The 18,929-nt window shown below is 35.9% G+C and overlaps 2 protein-coding genes across 2 annotated transcripts; one reads left to right on the forward strand and one right to left on the reverse strand.

Moving 5' to 3' along the window:
- Positions 1-4,299: 4,299 nt before the first annotated feature.
- Positions 4,300-8,387, reverse strand: LOC131537221 (uncharacterized). Its single transcript, XM_058770530.1, has 4 exons — positions 7,840-8,387; positions 6,271-6,709; positions 5,513-5,731; positions 4,300-4,587 (listed from the first exon to the last, which is right to left on the reverse strand). Exons 2-4 carry the CDS (start codon positions 6,706-6,708, stop codon positions 4,369-4,371), a joined length of 876 nt encoding a protein of 291 aa, XP_058626513.1. The 5' UTR covers position 6,709; positions 7,840-8,387; the 3' UTR covers positions 4,300-4,368.
- On the forward strand, positions 8,062-11,283 carry LOC131537198 (uncharacterized). Its single transcript, XM_058770496.1, has 2 exons — positions 8,062-8,099; positions 8,369-11,283. Exon 2 carries the CDS (start codon positions 8,513-8,515, stop codon positions 10,094-10,096), a length of 1,584 nt encoding a protein of 527 aa, XP_058626479.1. The 5' UTR covers positions 8,062-8,099; positions 8,369-8,512; the 3' UTR covers positions 10,097-11,283.
- Positions 11,284-18,929: the final 7,646 nt, after the last annotated feature.

Raw genomic sequence — 18,929 nt, forward strand, 5'->3', positions numbered from 1 at the left:
AATAGTCTATAAACAAAGCATCGGGCTGTCTTTGAGTTCACATGAACACATGAGCTACAGAAGAATACCATAATTCCTCCGTTCAATTAGGCCTAAGACATCAAGAGCCACGCAGACCTAACAACCCAGCCACAACACATAATTGCGAATAACATGCCTTACCTTAACACAGACTCGACCACAGAGGCCTGGAGTCAGCTTCCTTTGCTGTTCGTCCAGAAATCCAAGAAATGGATGGGCGATGACCTGCCTTAATCCAAGATGTGATAAAAGGCTTTGGGTTGAAACTCTCCAAGGGGGGTCCATTAATGTCCAGAAAAAGGAGCGATGAGAGGCTGTTTTCACGCAACCTATTGCAGGTCTTGCTGTCAGTATCATTAACGGCAGAAAATCCCCTCTCACACTCAGCTGAAGTAGGAAGGTATGTTCTACTCACTGTACAAATCTTTTCCAGCTTTCTGCTTGGTGCTCTGTCTTGTAATTTCGAGTCGCGAAACTCCTCGACCACCTCTCTGGCTGGTTCTCCAAGCATTTTAGCAAGTGCACGTACTTCGTTTTCAACGAGCAACATGACGGTGTTTTGTGCCTGAATGAATCAACCGTTTAAATGATTCGGTTCAGTCGCAATGACTCACTTATTAACAGTGACTTGATGCCACCTACTGGTGGTTTTAATTTCACATTTACAATATTCACATTTTTTTTAAATTTAATTTCAAATATCTGTATTCAACGTTATATGTATCAAAACATTATTTATTCATTTGTAATTGCAGATTAAATTATTCCATGTCCCTAAGAGCTGCATTAAACAGTGGGTAAATATATCTATTCCACTTCAGATGCAGCTTCTGTTTCCTCTGCATTGCAAAGATGAATTTTGTTGATACTGATTTCATTTGTTTGGGAACAGCCCAAATGTCTTATTATACTAATTGACTGATTAAATTTAACTAATTAAAATGTTTTAAATTTAAGTTTGAAAATAATGAAAATTATGTATATAATATAAATATTAGCATTTTATTTTTAAGTTTACTATAAAGAATTGTATTTGTATTTAATTCTAACTTTTTATTTTAAAATATAATAGTATTATCACACTTTATTATTTTGTTCATTATTTCATTTAAAAAGGAAAATCTAAATAAACTAAATGTGTTTTGTATAACTACAATAAATAACTAGATAAAAAAGTTCGTCGAGACAAACTTTAAGTTGGCTTAAGAAAGCTGGACCAGAAAGTTTGAAAAGTTTAAAAAGTTTAAGAAGTTTAAAAAGTTTAAGTTTGAAAAATGTTAAAAGTTTTAAGTTTGATGGGTTTCAGTCTGAAATAGTTTGAAGTTTAAAGTAGTTTTAAAAGCTTAAAGTTTGATAGATTGATAGATAGATAGATAGATAGATAGATAGAGTCAGATTATAGATAGATAGATAGACATAAAGACAGATAGCCTTTAGATAGATAGATAGATAGATAGATAGATAGATTCTAAGGACCTCAGAATGGTTGCTAAGGTGTTGCTATGCGGTTGCTAAGGTACTGAGTGTAGTTGCTAAGGTGTTGCTAAGGTACCCGGGGTGGTTGCTATGCGGTTGCTAAGGTAGGTAGGTTGGTTACCAAGGCCCAGAAGTGAATCACAGCTGCTTACAGTGAAACTGAAAAGACGTCTGTGCTACCAAGGTCACTATCAGTTCCAGACTTTGAACATGCATAAGGTCTTGTCTGCTTTAAGAAAACTAAAAGAAATCCATTCAGAATATAAAGATATCATCATTAATGCAGCACTCTCAGAAGAAGAGATGTTCAATGAGCATGAACAGTCCGCAAATGACATCAGTGCTCCTGATGAGGAAATGGATATTGAGAGCAGCAGCCTAAATGAGAACACTGAAGAACAGAGCAATGAGAATGAATTTTGGTCAGCAGCTGTTGTGATGACGGAATATTTTGCATTGCACCAGCAGCAAAAACATACTATTTAAATATGTAAAAGACTCACAGATAGTGAACAGGATCTAAGTAGTTTTCCCTAATCGTCAGTGCTCCAAACTCCATTCCAGTAGGTGGCGGAGATGCACCATAAGGTAGTTTGCCAACCGCAATTAAACGCAGAAAAAAAGAAGAAATAAAAAACTGCAGATGCAACGCAATGCAGGCTCCTCGCTGTATTTTGAAAAAGGTTAGTAATTAAGTATGTTTCAAAATCAGTTTGTTTTATTAACTAAGTTATTTCATTGGCATTACGTTACAATGGAAAAATGAGGTCTTTCGTGTCCTTTTTTCGATTAAAAGTGCTACCGCTAGCAAGCACACGTGGCACGTGCAGCCCACGACTCTGTGGTAATCATAGCATGCACCAGTGTAAATATTACATGAATATGTAATCGATTTTATTGCAATTTAAAACCAGAGCATGTTATGGATAAGAGTGGTACGCAGGTCCACATGCGCGATGTTTAAGTTCAGGCCGCGCATGTGCTCGCTGACATGGTTGACAGCTGTTAATGCACAATTACCATTTTAGATTGTCAAACTGTACTATATAAGATTTATATTAAAAAAATAAATAAAAGCAATAATCTAGGCTATCCGCTGCCGTTTTCAAAGCACAGTGCAAAACTATCCCTGCATCCCAATGTGCATATATTGTTGCCGCCAACCCGCCAAAATAAAAACCTGCTGATTTTAAGTTTGAAAATGATGAAAATGCATATTTAAAAAGTAGTAATGGTAGTAAATCTTAGCTATTAAAAAAAAATCCGATAACGATAATTAGACGATATTTTGCAGAGTGTATGATATCCGACTACTGTGGACAGCTGCAGTTTTTGATATTCTTCATATTGTTTATTCATTATTCAGTTCACATCAGTGATTGATTAATCTCTTCATATAAGTTTAAATTGAATTAAATTTTACCTTTTAATAAAGCCTTTTTTATCTTTTGAGTCAAATTGTTACATTTAATCAGTCAATTAGAATAATAAGACATTTAGGCTGTTACCAAACAAATGAGACCAGTATAATCAAAATTAATATTTTCAACAGTTGCATCTGAAGTGGCATTTAGATGTATTTACACGCTCTTTAATGCAGATCAGAGGGACATTTTAAACATAAAACATTGAATACTGATGTTTGAAATTATTAAAAAAAATTAAAATAGACTTTAAATGTGAAATTTAAACCGCCAGTAGGTGGCAGAAAGTCACTGTTAATAAGTGAGTCATTGCGATTGAACCGAATCATTTAAACGATCAATTGATTCATTCAGGAACGAAAGACCGTCATGCTGCTCAGAGACGCTAAACAGTGCTGTAGTTGTTGTTTTTTGTCTGCGAAATGGAGCAAAAACCGGCAATATGGTGTCTAAAACGTAAGTCTCTTAATATTAACTTATTGTTTATTGAACTGTTGTATAAAATCAATATTAGATTTGTAATCATGTGTTGTTGTTTTTTTTTTAAGAAAAAACGGCACTCTTCGTGTGATTTTAACAAATATATATACGTTTTCTGCCCCACATGTTGAATTTTGTGATCATTCTTAATGCATTTTAATAGACTGAATCATGCAGTGAAAGAATACTCTAAATGTGCACGTGCACTGTTTAACCCATTTCATCATGTAGGCTGTTAGGGTTAGCGTGCACTCTGTAGGTGTTTTGTTTGGTTTTTGCAAAATACTCGATAATGTCAAATTGCACGTCGTTAAAACAACAATTATGATATTATCGCAGACGATATATTGGTTGGTAAACCTGGTTGCCTGTCATCCTCACTTCTTAGAGAAGATCTGGAAAAGTAGTCACAGATAATGACATTACAGCATGGTACGTTTACACAATGCTCTGTTGCCATCCTGAGAGTAAAATACAAAGGGAAAATGCACAGAATAGCTATGATGATACCTTTAATTATGAAAAATGTACAAAATGTAAACCAGAACTTCTGTCTCCTTTTTTTTGTGAAAGGTTGAGAATGTTAATTAATAGCTCATGCTAGCATGTGCTCCACAGTTAGACAGTTATACATACTAACTGTTGAAGTAACTTAAATGTATACGTGTGTGAAAATATCAGACCAACATCTTTTTGAATACAAAATATATTTATAAATTTAAAACATGAATAAATAAAAACATTTTATTTACAAATTAATCAACCAAAACATTTAAATGAACAGATAATAAATGTTAACAAACTGATCTACTACTAAATGAATTGCTATATGCTACTAACTACTACTACCAAATGTAAACTATTATTAAAAATGTGAATTATTAAACTACTACTGCAACTAAAACTAACCGAACTAGTAAGCTATATTCACTAAATGTAAACTAAACCTAGTAATAAATTAACTGATTTAAGGATTAACAACAGAAATATCTACAACACGCTGATGAATGTGCGTAATGTCTAATTTTACAGGCAGGCTTTCGATGAGGTCCTCCAAACTGCCATGGTAGAGGTCGGGCGGGACTGAAAACTCCTCGAAGTCGCTGCTCAGCAGAGTGAGTCTGTCTTCCACATTGGAGACGCCCACAATCTCCACCACAGCAGTGACTAGCTTTCTCTCAGCAATCTGGATTTTAACAAAATACAATTTAAACTCCTGTAAGTGTACATTCCTTTAAAAGCACAATGATCGTACGAGCTTATTGATATTTCAGTATTGATATTTAACTAGTAGGGTACGATCAAAAATCAAATATATGAAATTTGAAACGCATTATAGCAACACTATAGCAAAAAGGCATTAATACTACAAGTGTAATACTATGCTAGTCAAAAATTCTATTTGGTGCTTTTAACTTAACTGATTATCAGTGCGCTTACGTGGACAACACTATTTCGATATTAACCTGATTAAAAGAATAGTCTGATTAAGAAATTACCATGTAAACAGTAATTTGAGTACCTTAATCCGGCTAAACTCATACTTGAAGTAAACATATTGAATTAAGACATGAAGTGTTCCTATTTTAGTCAAATTATTGAGGCGCATTGTAGACCTGTACACACCTCAATGACACTACTAACATTGCGTGAGTTTTTGTCACATTTTGCGACAGGACACACACACACGGCAGTGATCCACCGTTCATAAACAAACAAGAGAATGGTTGTGCCATCATCTGTTTGCACGCATTGCATGACAACTGCACTTGAAGCTTTCATAAAATTGAAATGAAACATTCAAAACTGCATATGGTAACGTAATAAAGATTTGTAATGTAAATAATTTATTAACTTGTCAACATGAGAATGTGTCAGTATGTTTCTAAACAATCTAGATGCTAATCGCAATTTCAAAATAAGAGCTTAATCCTCCTGCTGTCTGTTTTTTTTTTATTATTTTTTTAGGTTTGTTAAAAAAAAAAAAGACTACTTGATTAATCATTAAAATAATCATTCAATTACTTGAGTAAAAAAATAATCATTAGTGACGGCCCTAAAGTCCAATATTGTGCATCCCTAGTTCTAGAGAAACAACATTATTTGTGTACCTGTATGGATGTATATGTTGAGGAGTTATGTTTCCCTTTTCCATTTTCCTTAAGGAGTGCCTTAAGGTGTGTGAGCTCCACCTCATCTCCAACGTAGAGCTCAGTCAAGGCCTCATCACGCCAAAGTGAAACCTCCAGGACCTTCTGGCCACATCGAAGGCGCAGGTCCAAGATGGGGACACGGCCCTCCTGGACCATTGTCATTCTCACCGGTTGTATCTGGAGAATAGTAGGCCAACAGTTAAGTTATTCAGGTCAAATCACTCTCATTGAGAATGTGCAGTTACTTTATGTTTGAGCTGTTTCTTTTTACTAATTTAAATTTCTATTACTCGTTCTGGGGGCTTCAGATTCCCCAGCATTTAAGCTCTTCACAAAAACTTGATAATTATTGTTGAACCCTTTGCATAAATGAAAATAACTGTAATGGAACTGTTGGACTGGGAAAGGCTTGATGGCACACAGCAGAGCAGACTAAATAAACCTGCTTAATATTAGGCTATTGTCCACCAAAACTGACTGAAGAACTTGAAAAATTATCAGTGAGCCACATGCATTTTTTGCTGATACAGTGTTTTAAACTTAGTGACAATGTATTGCTATCTTTTGTGTTTCTGCAGAAAAAAGTCAGTCATATGGGTTTGCAACTTCATGTGGGTGAGTAATTAAAAGTGATTCTTCATTTTCATCTTCTTTAAGAAACAGAGTAATGCAGATTTATTTCCAGATAATTCATTGACAACATTAAAATAACTCACTTTCTCAACTTGGCCTTGGATGCTCAAGTAATCCCCCCTAGAAAAGATGTCTGCCTCTTCTCCAGTGATGGGATGGGATGGTGGACAGAGGATGTCTTTTGCAGCCTTTTCGGCTGCATCCGACAAGGCAAGGGGTGCTGCCCTGAATTTGCTTGATGTCCGACCAAAGTATAAATTTTGGCGGCCATACTTGGTATTAACGGTGACATTTTTTAGAAAATGCGTCACCCCTTCCTCAAATTCTGAAAATCTTCCAAGACTTGTTGATGTGTATATGTTTGTGCCATCGGATAGGGCACTAACTGTTTTGACATTAAATGATTCTATTTTTATTTTTTCCCCGTCATGATTGTAAGAGACAGCTTTCTTAGTGGTCCTATTTGCCACACACTTGCAACGGATGGGTGCTGGCCGTGTGTATGGACTTGGTGTTGCCATCCTAAGGGTAAGAGAAAAATGCACAAAATATTTAATACTTACAGTTAAGTATGTATATTTACACAGTACCTGTCAAAATATGTTTATCACTAAGGTTTTTATTTATTTATTTATTTATTTATTTAAAGAAGTTTCTTACACTCAGCAAGGCAAAAAAACTTTTCTGTCAGGGAGTGGTGAAAAGGGCTGTCTCTAGGGTTAGGGTTATGTTCTTTCTCATTTCAAAGAATCCTGACCTACTTTTTTTTCAGGATTCTTTGAAATGAAAAAGAACATAACCCTAACAATAGAGACAGCCCTTTTCACCACTCCCTGACAGAAAAGTTTTTTTTTTCAGGTAAGTTAAATCTTTACTCTCTAAGACATTTTATCAATAACTTTCAATTAATAAGCCAAATGTGTGAACAAATGTTTTGTGAAGTAAAGCTTTTTCCCCAGAAAATGACCCTAACCTAACCCTAAAGAAGGCCCTATTCCAGAAAAGTTGATTTTCTGAGGTAATCTTTACTTCAAGACATTTTATCAACAATTTTCAATTAATAAGTCAGTTACATGAACACATTTTTTTGTGAAGGAAACATTTACCTCAAAAAATGAGTCCTCTGTCAGGGATTCCCTTTTTTTCCCTCTTTTTTTTTAAAGTTTATACTCTGACAAGATTTCTCCCTTTTTTTAACTTCATACTTCATAAGAATTAATGTTTTCATTCATGTAATTGAGTTATTTGTTGAAAGTCATTGAAAATATTTCTTGTGAAGTGAAGATTTACCTCAGAATATAAATTTTTCTGACAGAAAGTGGAAAGACTGCGGTCTCAGATAACGCTAGATTCCTTTTTATTCCGACATTTCCCCTTAACTTCTTTAAAATCTATTTTGTAATTTGACTTCATATTTAAAAAAATAAAAATAAATTACTTCAGAAAATACACTTTCCTGTCAGAAATCCTCCTCTCAGACCAAATTCTCATTAACGGTTTAAAAAAAAATAACTGTCACGACATCTGTTATCATCTTGTCTCGTCACTGTCATAGAGGCCCTATCACTTTCATTTTATTGGAAGTATTTATTTTTTAGATTTGAAGTTATAACTTTTTTACATCGTTTGTAGAAAAGTAAAAGGTGACTCACCTCAGAAAATAAGCTGACTTGTAGTTGTTGCAGAGTGGTCTAGTGAGATGGTGTCACTGGTCTTAAAGTTGGCAGGAGTCCAATCAGAAGATATCGCCGAGGCACATGATGACAAGACCTAATCTGGCCAATTATCTTCTTTTTTTTTTCTTTTTTTTTTTTTTTAAATCTCTCCTGTGTGTGTGTGTGTGTGTGTGTGTGGTCTTAAACTTGGCAGGAGTCCACCCTCCCCAGTCAGAAGACAACCATCCCCCACCCCGGTATGTGTGACTGTAACTGCTTCTGAGAGCCAAGTTCACACTTCCATAGTGAAATATTATGACAACCAACTAGTAAGGACATTGTACAGGGAGCTGTTCTTCATACCTCACTTAATACATCTAAAGATGATTTGAAAGATGCCAAATCTTATAATACTGATCATTTGGTCCTAATTTGGTGGCTAATTTGGTCCTTCAAACGGATTTGATTAAAATATCTGGAAATAAAATATAGAGTTTATATTGAAATATTTGTTTTATACATACAGTTGTTTGCATATGTGAACTGGAGACTGCAACAGATAAAAGGAAACCAGAAACCTTTTGGTGGATTGTCCATACTCGCTGTTGGCGATTTCTTCCAGCTGCCTCCTCTTGGAAGAGCAAAACCACTCTGTGTGTACGAGGACCATATGCTAGACTTCTGGAAAGATAACTTTCAAATGATAACACTGACACAGATAATGAGGCAGAGAGATGATCTTGCATATGCTGAGCTTCTCAACCGTCTGAGGGTGAAACAGAAGCACGCAAAACTGACTGATGCAGATAAGTGCATGTTAGAAGCAGTCATAAGATCCTCACCTGAAGAGTGTCCTATTGATGCATTACACATCTATGCAACCAATAAAGAGGTAGACAGTCATAACACTGAAGTCATATCCTCACACTTTTCAGATATTATTAATATTGATGCGCATGACTACAAAAAAGATCCACGAACAGGTGAAATGAAAAGGCAAGCTGTACCATTAAAAGGAGACAAACGTGATCTAATTGACACACTACAGATTGCTATTGGTGCACGAGTGATGCTTACCAGAAATATTGATGTAGAAGATGGACTGGTTAATGGGACTTTTGGCAATGTGGCAAAATTAACAGCTCAAACTCGAGGTGGTGTTTCTGTTGTTCAATTAATTGGTCTTCATCTAGATAATGTGACTGCTGGACAGAAACATCGCAACAAAGCACCTGATGGAGATGACAATATTGTCTATATTGAGAGGTCAGAGGAACCACTGAAAAAAAAAGGAACAGTTCGAAGGCAATTCCCCATGAAACTTGCTTTTGCATGCACAATCCATAAAGTCCAAGGAATGACAACTGATTGTGCTGTCGTATCTCTGAAGCGCATATTTGAATCAGGCATGGCATATGTTGCACTCAGCAGAACAACAACACTCAGCGGACTGCATATTACTGACTTTGATGAAAAGAAAATCTTCTGTGATCCAGAAATAAGGGCCTCCTTGGAAAACATGCCAAAAGCAGATTTTCACAACATTCAACCCATCCTTCATATTGTACAGGATTCAAAAATGAGTTCAGCTCTTAAAATCATTCATCATAACACAGAGGGACTGGAGTGTCATATGGATGATTTGAAATGCCACCATGAACTTTTACTGGCTGATGTTTTGTGTCTCACCGAAACACACCTGTCAGGCTCAGCTGTTCCTGCATACCTCCAACTGGATGGGTACACCATGTACAAACGCAACAGACATGCATCCTACACAAACTACGTCCATTTGGCAAATAAGAGTGGTGGTGGAGTGGCCATTTATGTGAAGAACAGCTTTCAAGTTTCTCCTCTGATGTACATCCAGAATGTTACTGACCTGGAATATTTGGTTTTGAAGATAAAAGCCCCCAAACAAGCACTTCTTGCAGTGATCTACAGACCACCCAGTTATAATTTAGCAGACTTTTTGGCAAACCTGAATGCCCTCTTGACATCTCTGGAGATCATGGATTTCAGGCCTGTTATAGTGTGTGGAGACTTTAATGAAGATCAGCTGTCTCACTGCAACAAACCTATTCTCAATTTGTTTGAAGATAAAGGATACACACAGCTAATCAGCACTGGGACAACAGAAAACAACACTCTTCTGGATCCTGTGTTCATAAGCGGTGCACACTCAAACGTCAGAGCAGGAGTTCTACAGACATACTACAGCTATCATGATCCTGTGTATTGCGTTTTAGAGTAGATACATCACAAAAGCTGCATAGATCTCATTTAGCACTTAAAATAATGTCGTGATTTTAATAACCCTCTTAAGTACTTTGGGGTCAATATGACTCCAATCAACTTTTCTGTAGTTAAAAAATGTTTTTTATGATTTTGTGACTTTTCAATATTTTCTATCTGTATTCACATAAAAAAAGGGCTTGATTCGGTTGTTCTGAAGGTAAGTAATTATTGTTTTTTTTTGCTAATATGGTTTGAAATTGAACTGGAAATGAATGGGAAATACGAAAAAATCTATATATATTTTTTTTTTAATTTGTCAAAAAATAATAATAAAACCAGCATAGGTCTGAAAATTTTCACACAGAAATGAAGGCCTGGTACTAGATCACAAATGCAATGTAGAAAAGACGCGCGCACACGTGTGACTGCAACAAAGAGTATTTTTTTTATACAAATTGGCAAATAAAATCTATAAATTCTGCATAAATCTGAAAATGTCCACACAAAAAAATTAAAGCCTGATACTAGAGCACAAATGCAATGTGGAACGATCATACTCACTCACGTACGTACACACACACACACTCTCTTACACACATACTCACCATTCATATCTGCTTATTGCAGTTGTTGTTTTTTAGTTTACTTCAGTTTTTTTTTTTTTTTGGTTTTATTTACATTTATGTAAAAACATTTTTTATTTTATTTTACTTTTTAGATTGAAATAAATATGTACCTGCAATCAAGGTTTAGTGACAACTATTTCTGCAAATTTATGTGGCATTATTGCAAAAGCGAGCACTTCATCAAACAAAATAAATACATCAAACAACAACAAAAAAAATCTGCTTTTAATGTATTTTATAATGTTTCAATATTATTACAAAATATTCAATTCAATTCAATTACAAAATATATATCAGAAAAGTTGTCAGAATATATCAGAAAAATGAATGGCTCTCTATGGGCCTCTGCTGGATATATATGGTCATTACACTATTCTTTCAAAAACTGTGATTTACTATATATATTTCTACAAGTTTTTCTCTAACCACCAGATGGCAGTATTGTACACCTAACACCCAGCTCAATATCCAGAAACAATTTAAATTAAATTTAGATCATCATTTAAGAGATTTATTCATAAAAATGTAATATTTCACATGCAAGCTAATGGTGTAGTTGAGGATTTTTGTGGTAAACAGGTACAAAAGTACTTCATATCTCCCAAAAGCATTAATGTATAGATGAGAAGTAAATATATATATATATATATATATATATATATATATATATATATATATATATATATATATATATATATATATATATTATTTGTATGATTAAATGACCCCAAAGGACACAGGTGTAAACAGGAAAAACAGGTCTTATGAGGGTTAAGAAATAATGCTAATGCGAATAAATGCAGTGTATATATTAAAGCTTCACATTTTCTGTCTATTTCTTGTGTGCGTGTGTTTGTGTGTGTGTTAAATAGGGAATGTATGTTTGTGTGTGTGTGTGTGTGCGTGTTAGATAAAGAATGAATGGAGAGTGAATGTCCTTTCCAAGGATCGCCACCTTGCCGTGGTGGAAAGGCTTGTGTGTTCCAGTGATCCCAAGAGTAAGTCATTCTGGAGCTTTTTATTCCAGTTTGATATGCTTACGGGTGAGGTTCCAGACTAAGTGCGATCCAAATGGGCATTAACGGAATAAAATTATATTTTAAGCATGATTACTTGATTTTGTCTTTCTTGATAATTTTATAACAAATGCGAATAAATGCAGTGTATATATTAAAGCTTCACATTTTCTGTCTATTTCTTGTGTGCGTGTGTTTGTGTGTGTGTTAAATAGGGAAGGTATGTTTGTTTGTGTGTGTGTGTGCGTGCGTGCGTGTGTGTGTGTTAGATAAAGAATGAATGGAGAGTGAATGTCCTTTAGATAGATAGATAGATAGATAGATGAGTTTGATTGGGTTAGAAATAGTACATAGAAGGGAAGTCTGATAGATAGATAGATAGATGAGTTTGATTGGGTTAGAAACAGTACATAGAAGGGACGTCTGATTGAGTCTAATGGGCTTCAGTGTGTTTAGATTTAAATTTTGACAGTTGGAGTTTGATGGAATGTTCAGATGAGCCAAGACTATTCAATGTAAGTCTATGGGATTTTTTTATGATTTTTAATCTTCATTTTTATGAAAACCGTAAGTCGGATCAGTTAGAAAAGATATAGCAACTCGAGTCAGACCAGTCTGAAGATCTGGGCTGAGTTTGGAGTTTGTAGAGTTAAAGCTCTAGGAGTAGCAGTCAGAAATTTTAGTCTCAGAAAAAGAAGAATAACTAGAATGTACATTTCCTGAAGAAAATGTGAGTGGTGCTTGCAGTGGCAAAATTCGGCGGAGGGCAGATACTACAGTGTTCTGCGAGATTGTAGAGAGCCAACTCCCATGTCTGTATGATGTTGTGGAGCTGAGATATGGCTTCTTTATGTTGCTATACGGTTGCTAGGGTTCTCTATGTGGTTGCTAGGGTGTATCTGCACAGTCACCATGGTGATACTTACAGACTGGTTTTTCAGCTCGAACAAAAGAGGCCACGACGATATCTATACCACTTTCTGGTGCTGAGAAATTGCTTATTCATGAGTTTGTTCAGTTGCTAAGGTACTCTAAATGGTTGCTATGGTGTGACTATACAATTTATGGCATGATATTTAAAGACTATTTGACAGTCTGAATCCACTGAGCCCAACGCCATGTTTCTACAATGTTTTGGTGCTGGAAAATTGTTTGTTAATGTCCTTTACGGTTGCTAGGGTGCTGTAAGTGGTTGCTAGGGCATAGGTATGAAGTTGTCATGTCAGTACTTATTGGCTGCTTGATAGGCCGAGTCAAAAGAGCCCTCCCCCAAGTCTCTGTGACCTCCTGATCCAAAGATATAATCTCACTAATTTTGTGCCAATGTTAAGTCTATGGGACTTTTTCGCCCAAATTTTTCATCCATCAGACGAACATCGTACACTCAATTACTTATAAAAGATATAGCACACCTCTATAACTGGGAGGTTACTAAGCGTATTGCTAAGCGGTTGGTAGTTGTCACACATCATTACTATGTAGATTTATAGAGTTATTCATATGTTATTAGTCTGATTTAACACTTAGCTAATCACTATTAGCATGTAGCTATTCACTGCTAGCATGTGTAGCATGCATGAGGGAAGTCCTGTTTGCGATCACGAGTCAAAAGAGCAAAACCTGCATGTTTATATGACACTTTTATCCAAAGATATCCTTTTGATCTGTTTTCAATGGAGGTCTATGGGGTGGTTGCTAGGGTGCTGTAAGTGGTTGCTAGGGTGTGGCTATGAAGGTCATAGGTCATTATTTATTGGTTAATTCTTACAGTTTGGTTTTCAGCGAAACAAAAGAGGCCACGATGATATCTATACCACTTTCTGGTGCTGAAAAATTGCTTATTCATGTGTTTGTTCGGTTGCTAAGGTACTCTAAATGGTTGCTATGGTGTGGATATACAATTTATGGGATGATATTTAAAGACTATTTGACAGTCTGAATCAACAGAGCCCAACCCCATGTTTCTACAAGGTTTTGGTACTGAAAATTGTTTATTAATGTCATTTTACGGTTGCTAGGGTGCTGTAAGTGGTTGCTAGGGCATAGGTATGAAGTTGTCATGTCAGTACTTATTGGCTGCTTGATAGGCCGAGTCAAAAGAGCCCTCCCCCAAGTCTCTGTGACCTCCTGATCCAAAGATATAATCTCACTAATTTTGTGCCAATGTTAAGTCTATGGGACTTTTAAGCCCAAATTTTTCATCCATCAGACGAACATCGTACACTCAATTACTTATAAAAGATATAGCACACCTCTATAACTGGGAGGTTACTAAGCGTATTGCTAAGCGGTTGGTAGTTGTCACACATCATTACTATGTAGATTTATAGAGTTATTCATATGTTATTAGTCTGATTTAACACTTAGCTAATCACTATTAGCATGTAGCTATTCACTGCTAGCATGTGTAGCATGCATGAGGGAAGTCCTGTTTGCGATCACGAGTCAAAAGAGCAAAACCTGCATGTTTATATGACACTTTTATCCAAAGATATCCTTTTGATCTGTTTTCAATGGAGGTCTATGGGGTGGTTGCTAGGGTGCTGTAAGTGGTTGCTAGGGTGTGGCTATGAAGGTCATAGGTCATTATTTATTGGTTAATTCTTACAGTTTGGTTTTTCAGCCGAAACAAAAGAGGCCACGATGATATCTATACCACTTTCTGGTGCTGAAAAATTGCTTATTCATGTGTTTGTTCGGTTGCTAAGGTACTCTAAATGGTTGCTATGGTGTGGATATACAATTTATGGGATGATATTTAAAGACTATTTGACAGTCTGAATCAACAGAGCCCAACCCCATGTTTCTACAAGGTTTTGGTACTGAAAATTGTTTATTAATGTCATTTTACGGTTGCTAGGGTGCTGTAAGTGGTTGCTAGGGCATAGCTATGAAGTTGTCATGTCAGTACTTATTGGCTGCTTGATAGGCCGAGTCAAAAGAGCCCTCCCCCAAGTCTCTGTGACCTCCTGATCCAAAGATATAATCTCACTAATTTTCTGCCAATGTTAAGTCTATGGGACTTTTTCGCCCAATTTTTTTCATCCACCAGACGAACATCATACACTCAATTACTTATAAAGATATAGCACACCTCTATAACTGGGAGGTTACTATCGTGTTGCTAAGCGGTTGGTAGTTGTCACACATCATTACTATATAGTTTTATACAGTTATTCGTATGTTCTTAGCCTGATTTAACACTTAGCTAATCACTATTAGCATGTAGCTATTCACTGCTAGTATGTGTAGCATTTGATCACGAGTCAAAAGAGCAAAACCTGCATGTTTATATGACACTTTTATCCAAAGATATCCCTTTTGATCTGTTTTCAATGGAGGTCTATGGGGTGGTTGCTAGGGTGCTGTAAGTGGTTGCTAGGGTGTGGCTATGAAGGTCATAGGTCATTACTTATTGGTTTCTTAAAAGATGAGTCAAATGAGTGTGTGTGAGTTACAGAGAGAGAGAGAGAGAAGGGGCTCTAAGGGCCTGCGTGTGTGTGTGTGTGTGTGAGAAAGTGACAGTTGAGATTCAAATTCACGAACATTCCGCCAATGTAAGTCAATGGGATTTTTTTGCCCACTTTTTCGTCCGCTGTGTGAACATCGTAGGTCCGATCGCTTAGAAAAGATATAGCCCACATCTCCTCAATGAGCCGGTCGATTTGACGCCTCTTTCATGGGTCTGTGACAAACGGTGCAGGAGGAGTAGCGAACCGAAGTTTTGTCCAGAAGAAGAATAAGAAGAAGCAGAATAATAATAACTAGATAGTAAAGTTTGGATACAAACTTTAAGTTGGCTTGAAAAAGCCTAGCCAGAAATTTGTAAAAGTTTTAAAAGCTTGAAGTTTGAAGGTTTTAAGTTTGAAGTAGTTTGAAATATGTAAAATAGTTTTAAAGGTTAAAGCTTGAATGTTTTAAAGGCAATACAGTCTATCAGAAGAACAGATCGCTGGGATACCTGTGGTAGTTGTAAAGGTGTTGCTATGCGGTTGCTAAGGTACCCGGGGTGGTTGCTAGGGTGTTGCTAGGCGGTTGCTAGGGTACTCGGGGTGGTTGTTAAGGTGTTGCTATGCGGTTGCTAAGGTACCGGGGTGGTTGCTAGGGTGTTGCTATGTGGTTGCTAGGGTACCCGGGGTGGTTGCTAGGCAGTTGCTAGGGTACCCGGGGTTGTTGCTAAGGTGTTGCTAAGGTACCCGGGGTTGTTGCTATACGGTTGCTATGGCACTCGGGTGGTTTGCTAGGTGGTTGCTATGGTTCTCGGGGTGTTACTAGCTTGTTGTTAGCATGATTAACAAGTTGATAGCATGTTGGTAGCATGATTCTAGTATGATTAGCAAGTTACTAGCGTGTTGTTAGCATGATTATCAAGTTACTAGCGTGTTGCTAGCATGATTAACATGTTACTAGCATGTTGCTAGCATGATTATCAAGTTACTAGCATTGTTAGCATGTTTCAAGCATGATTAGCAAGTTACTAGCATGATGTTAGCCTGTTTCAAGCATGATTAGCATGTTACTAGCATGTTGCTAGCATGATAGATTAGAAATAGTATTAGACTGAGTGGAAGCTTATACGAGTTTGAATGGGTTAGAAATAGTACATAGAAGGGAAGCTTGATTGAATCTAATGGGCTTCAGTGTGTTTACATTTGAATGTTTGTCAGTTGGAGCTTGCAAGGTCTTGGCTCATCTGAACATTCCGTCAATGTAAGTCTATGGGATTTTTCACAGTTTTAATCTTCATTTTTAGGAAAACCGTAAGTCGGATCAGTCTGAAGAGATATAGCTACCCGAGTCAGACCAGTCTGAAGGTCTGGGCCGAGTTTGGTGGTTCTAGCTTGAAAGCTCTAGGAGGAGATACAATTTAAATTTTAGCTCAGAAGAATAATTTTAGCTCAGAAGAATAATAATAAGTTTATATAGTAGATCAGTAAGTTGGCTTTTTCAAGCCAACTTAATAAGTATGCAAGAGAACAATAGTGATGCCTTGCCTTTGGCAAGCACCACTAATAAGTATGCAAGATAACAATAGTGATGCCTTGCCTTTGGCAAGCACCACTAATAATAAGTTTAAGTACAATATCAGTAAGTTGGCTTTCTCAAGCCAACTTAATTATATTATAACTCAATTTAACTTAATTTTTTCTCTCCGGCAAGTAACTTTTATACTCGGACAAGTAAATGACAAATTTACTTGTCCGAAGGACAACCACATGAGAATGCTTAATGTCAAGCCCTGTGTATATATATATATATATATATATATATATATATATATATATATATATATATATATTCTTTTTTTCTTGATGTTAATGTTTCGATTTTTATTTATGTATATGTATATGTTAATTGTAATACATAGCCTATGGAACGAAAGTGTTTTTTTGTTTGAGAAACTGGGATGGTGCCCCCCTGGGAGTTGGTGCACAACCCTACCTCTTGTCAATGCATTCGTTGATCCAGTTCACAAAAAAAAAAAAAAAATCAATAGTGAACTGGACTGATCTAGTTATCAAGTTAAATTCACTGGAGTGAAAGATTATCAGGGAATAATAACTGTAATTAGTACACTACCAGTCAAAATTACTCCGCATCATTACTCCAGTCTTTAGTGTCACGTGATTCTTCAGAAATCATTCTGATATGCTTGTGAGGTAGACTAGTGTGGGTGCTGGTGGAAATTTAGCAGACATAAGTCGTCCGGTCAGAGACAAAGTACACTTTAATGGTTTGAAGCTTATAGAGGGTTACAGTCTTTGAATTTGGTTGAGTGAATGATCGTAGTACAGATAGCAGTGAGTATGGCAGAGTAGTACAGCCCAGTTAGGAGTTTAGCTTAGTATGAGTGGTTCTAAACAAACAGAAATAACAATACCCAATTAGTAATGAAATATGAACTTACTCTGTTACTTATACATAATATATATACTTAAACATAATAGCCATATAGCATAGTAGCAAATTAGCGATCGATTCAGACGTACAGGTTAGTTTAGCACTTGTGAAAATGGCATCACGTTCTCTGACATGTGAGTTCAGAAGAACCAATAAATATGGCTTAAGTAGCACAAACAACCTCACTTATTCAGTAAATAATAATATACACCTACTCAAAGTGACTCAAAGTTTACAACATTATACACCAATATCGCTATTTAACCGTCTCTCTTACGCATTTACTAGAGCCGTATATGGATGATGTAATACACAGCGCGTGTGGCGCACATACACGATTATAATTATCGATAACACAAACTTATGCCTTCAAAATACAGCAACTTAAAGATTTGCTGTTAATACTGTTAAAGGGAAATGCTGATTCATAAGCGCAATACCTCTTAATGTCATAAGGTGGCATTAATGTCTCTATACATAGCTGGCCTTTTCTACAATGCTGATCTGTTGTTCAAGAAACATTTGTATTATTATTATTATTATCAATATAAGAAAGATTCAAAGATCAGTATTTATCTGAAATAAAAAGCTTTTGTAACCTTATTCACTATACCATTCAAAAGCTTGGAGTCATGACAGTATTTATTTTTATTTTTTTAGGAAAGAAATTATATAAATGAATACTTTAATTTAGCAAAGATGCTTTAAATTGATCAAAAGTGAATATAAAGACATTTATAATGTTACAAAAGCTTTTTATTTCAGATAAATGCTGTTCTTCTGAACTTTCTATTCATCAAAGAAACCTGAAAATATTCAACTCGGCTGTTTTGTACATAATAATAATAAACATTAAAAGTCTTACCGTTCAAAAACTTTTGACTGGTAGTGTATGACTTCAGAATATAGTGGAGAAGTTGTATCGGCTATTTTTATGATGCTTTTTATGGTGTTATGCATCCTTTTTTTTTTTTCTCCACTTTGCTCCAATCCCCATTCATTGCATCAATGCATGGAAAATCAACTAGTACAATTCTTCAAAATTTCCCATTTTGTGTTGTGCAAAAGACAGAAAGTCAGTCACTCATGGATTGAAAAAACATTACAATCCATCAACTTTTAACCATTAAAACCATAAAAAAATGGTTTTCTGTAGTGTGTTTTGGGACATATTCCATTAGGATTTTATTGGCTTTAACAAGCCACCAATAGAAGGTGACCAATTACCAGTAGAGACCCACAGGGTCCATTACAGTTTCCGTTAAAACCAATACAAGTCCCATTATAACCAGTAAAGCCATTACAA

The sequence above is a fragment of the Onychostoma macrolepis genome, chromosome 03 (genome assembly GCF_012432095.1).
Source record: "Onychostoma macrolepis isolate SWU-2019 chromosome 03, ASM1243209v1, whole genome shotgun sequence".
Classification (NCBI taxonomy): domain Eukaryota; kingdom Metazoa; phylum Chordata; class Actinopteri; order Cypriniformes; family Cyprinidae; genus Onychostoma; species Onychostoma macrolepis.

Bases quoted from the DNA above. Each gene is read 5' to 3' on its own strand.
- LOC131537198 (XM_058770496.1), top strand. From the start codon at position 8,513: ATGCTAGACTTCTGGAAAGATAACTTTCAAATGATAACACTGACACAG.
- LOC131537221 (XM_058770530.1), bottom strand. From the start codon at position 6,708: ATGGCAACACCAAGTCCATACACACGGCCAGCACCCATCCGTTGCAAG. The intron at 5,732-6,270 runs GTGAGTTATTTT...ACTATTCTCCAG, and splicing joins TCCAAGGCCAAGTTGAGAAA to ATACAACCGGTGAGAATGAC. The intron at 4,588-5,512 runs GTACACAAATAA...GTTAAAATCCAG, and splicing joins CAACATATACATCCATACAG to ATTGCTGAGAGAAAGCTAGT.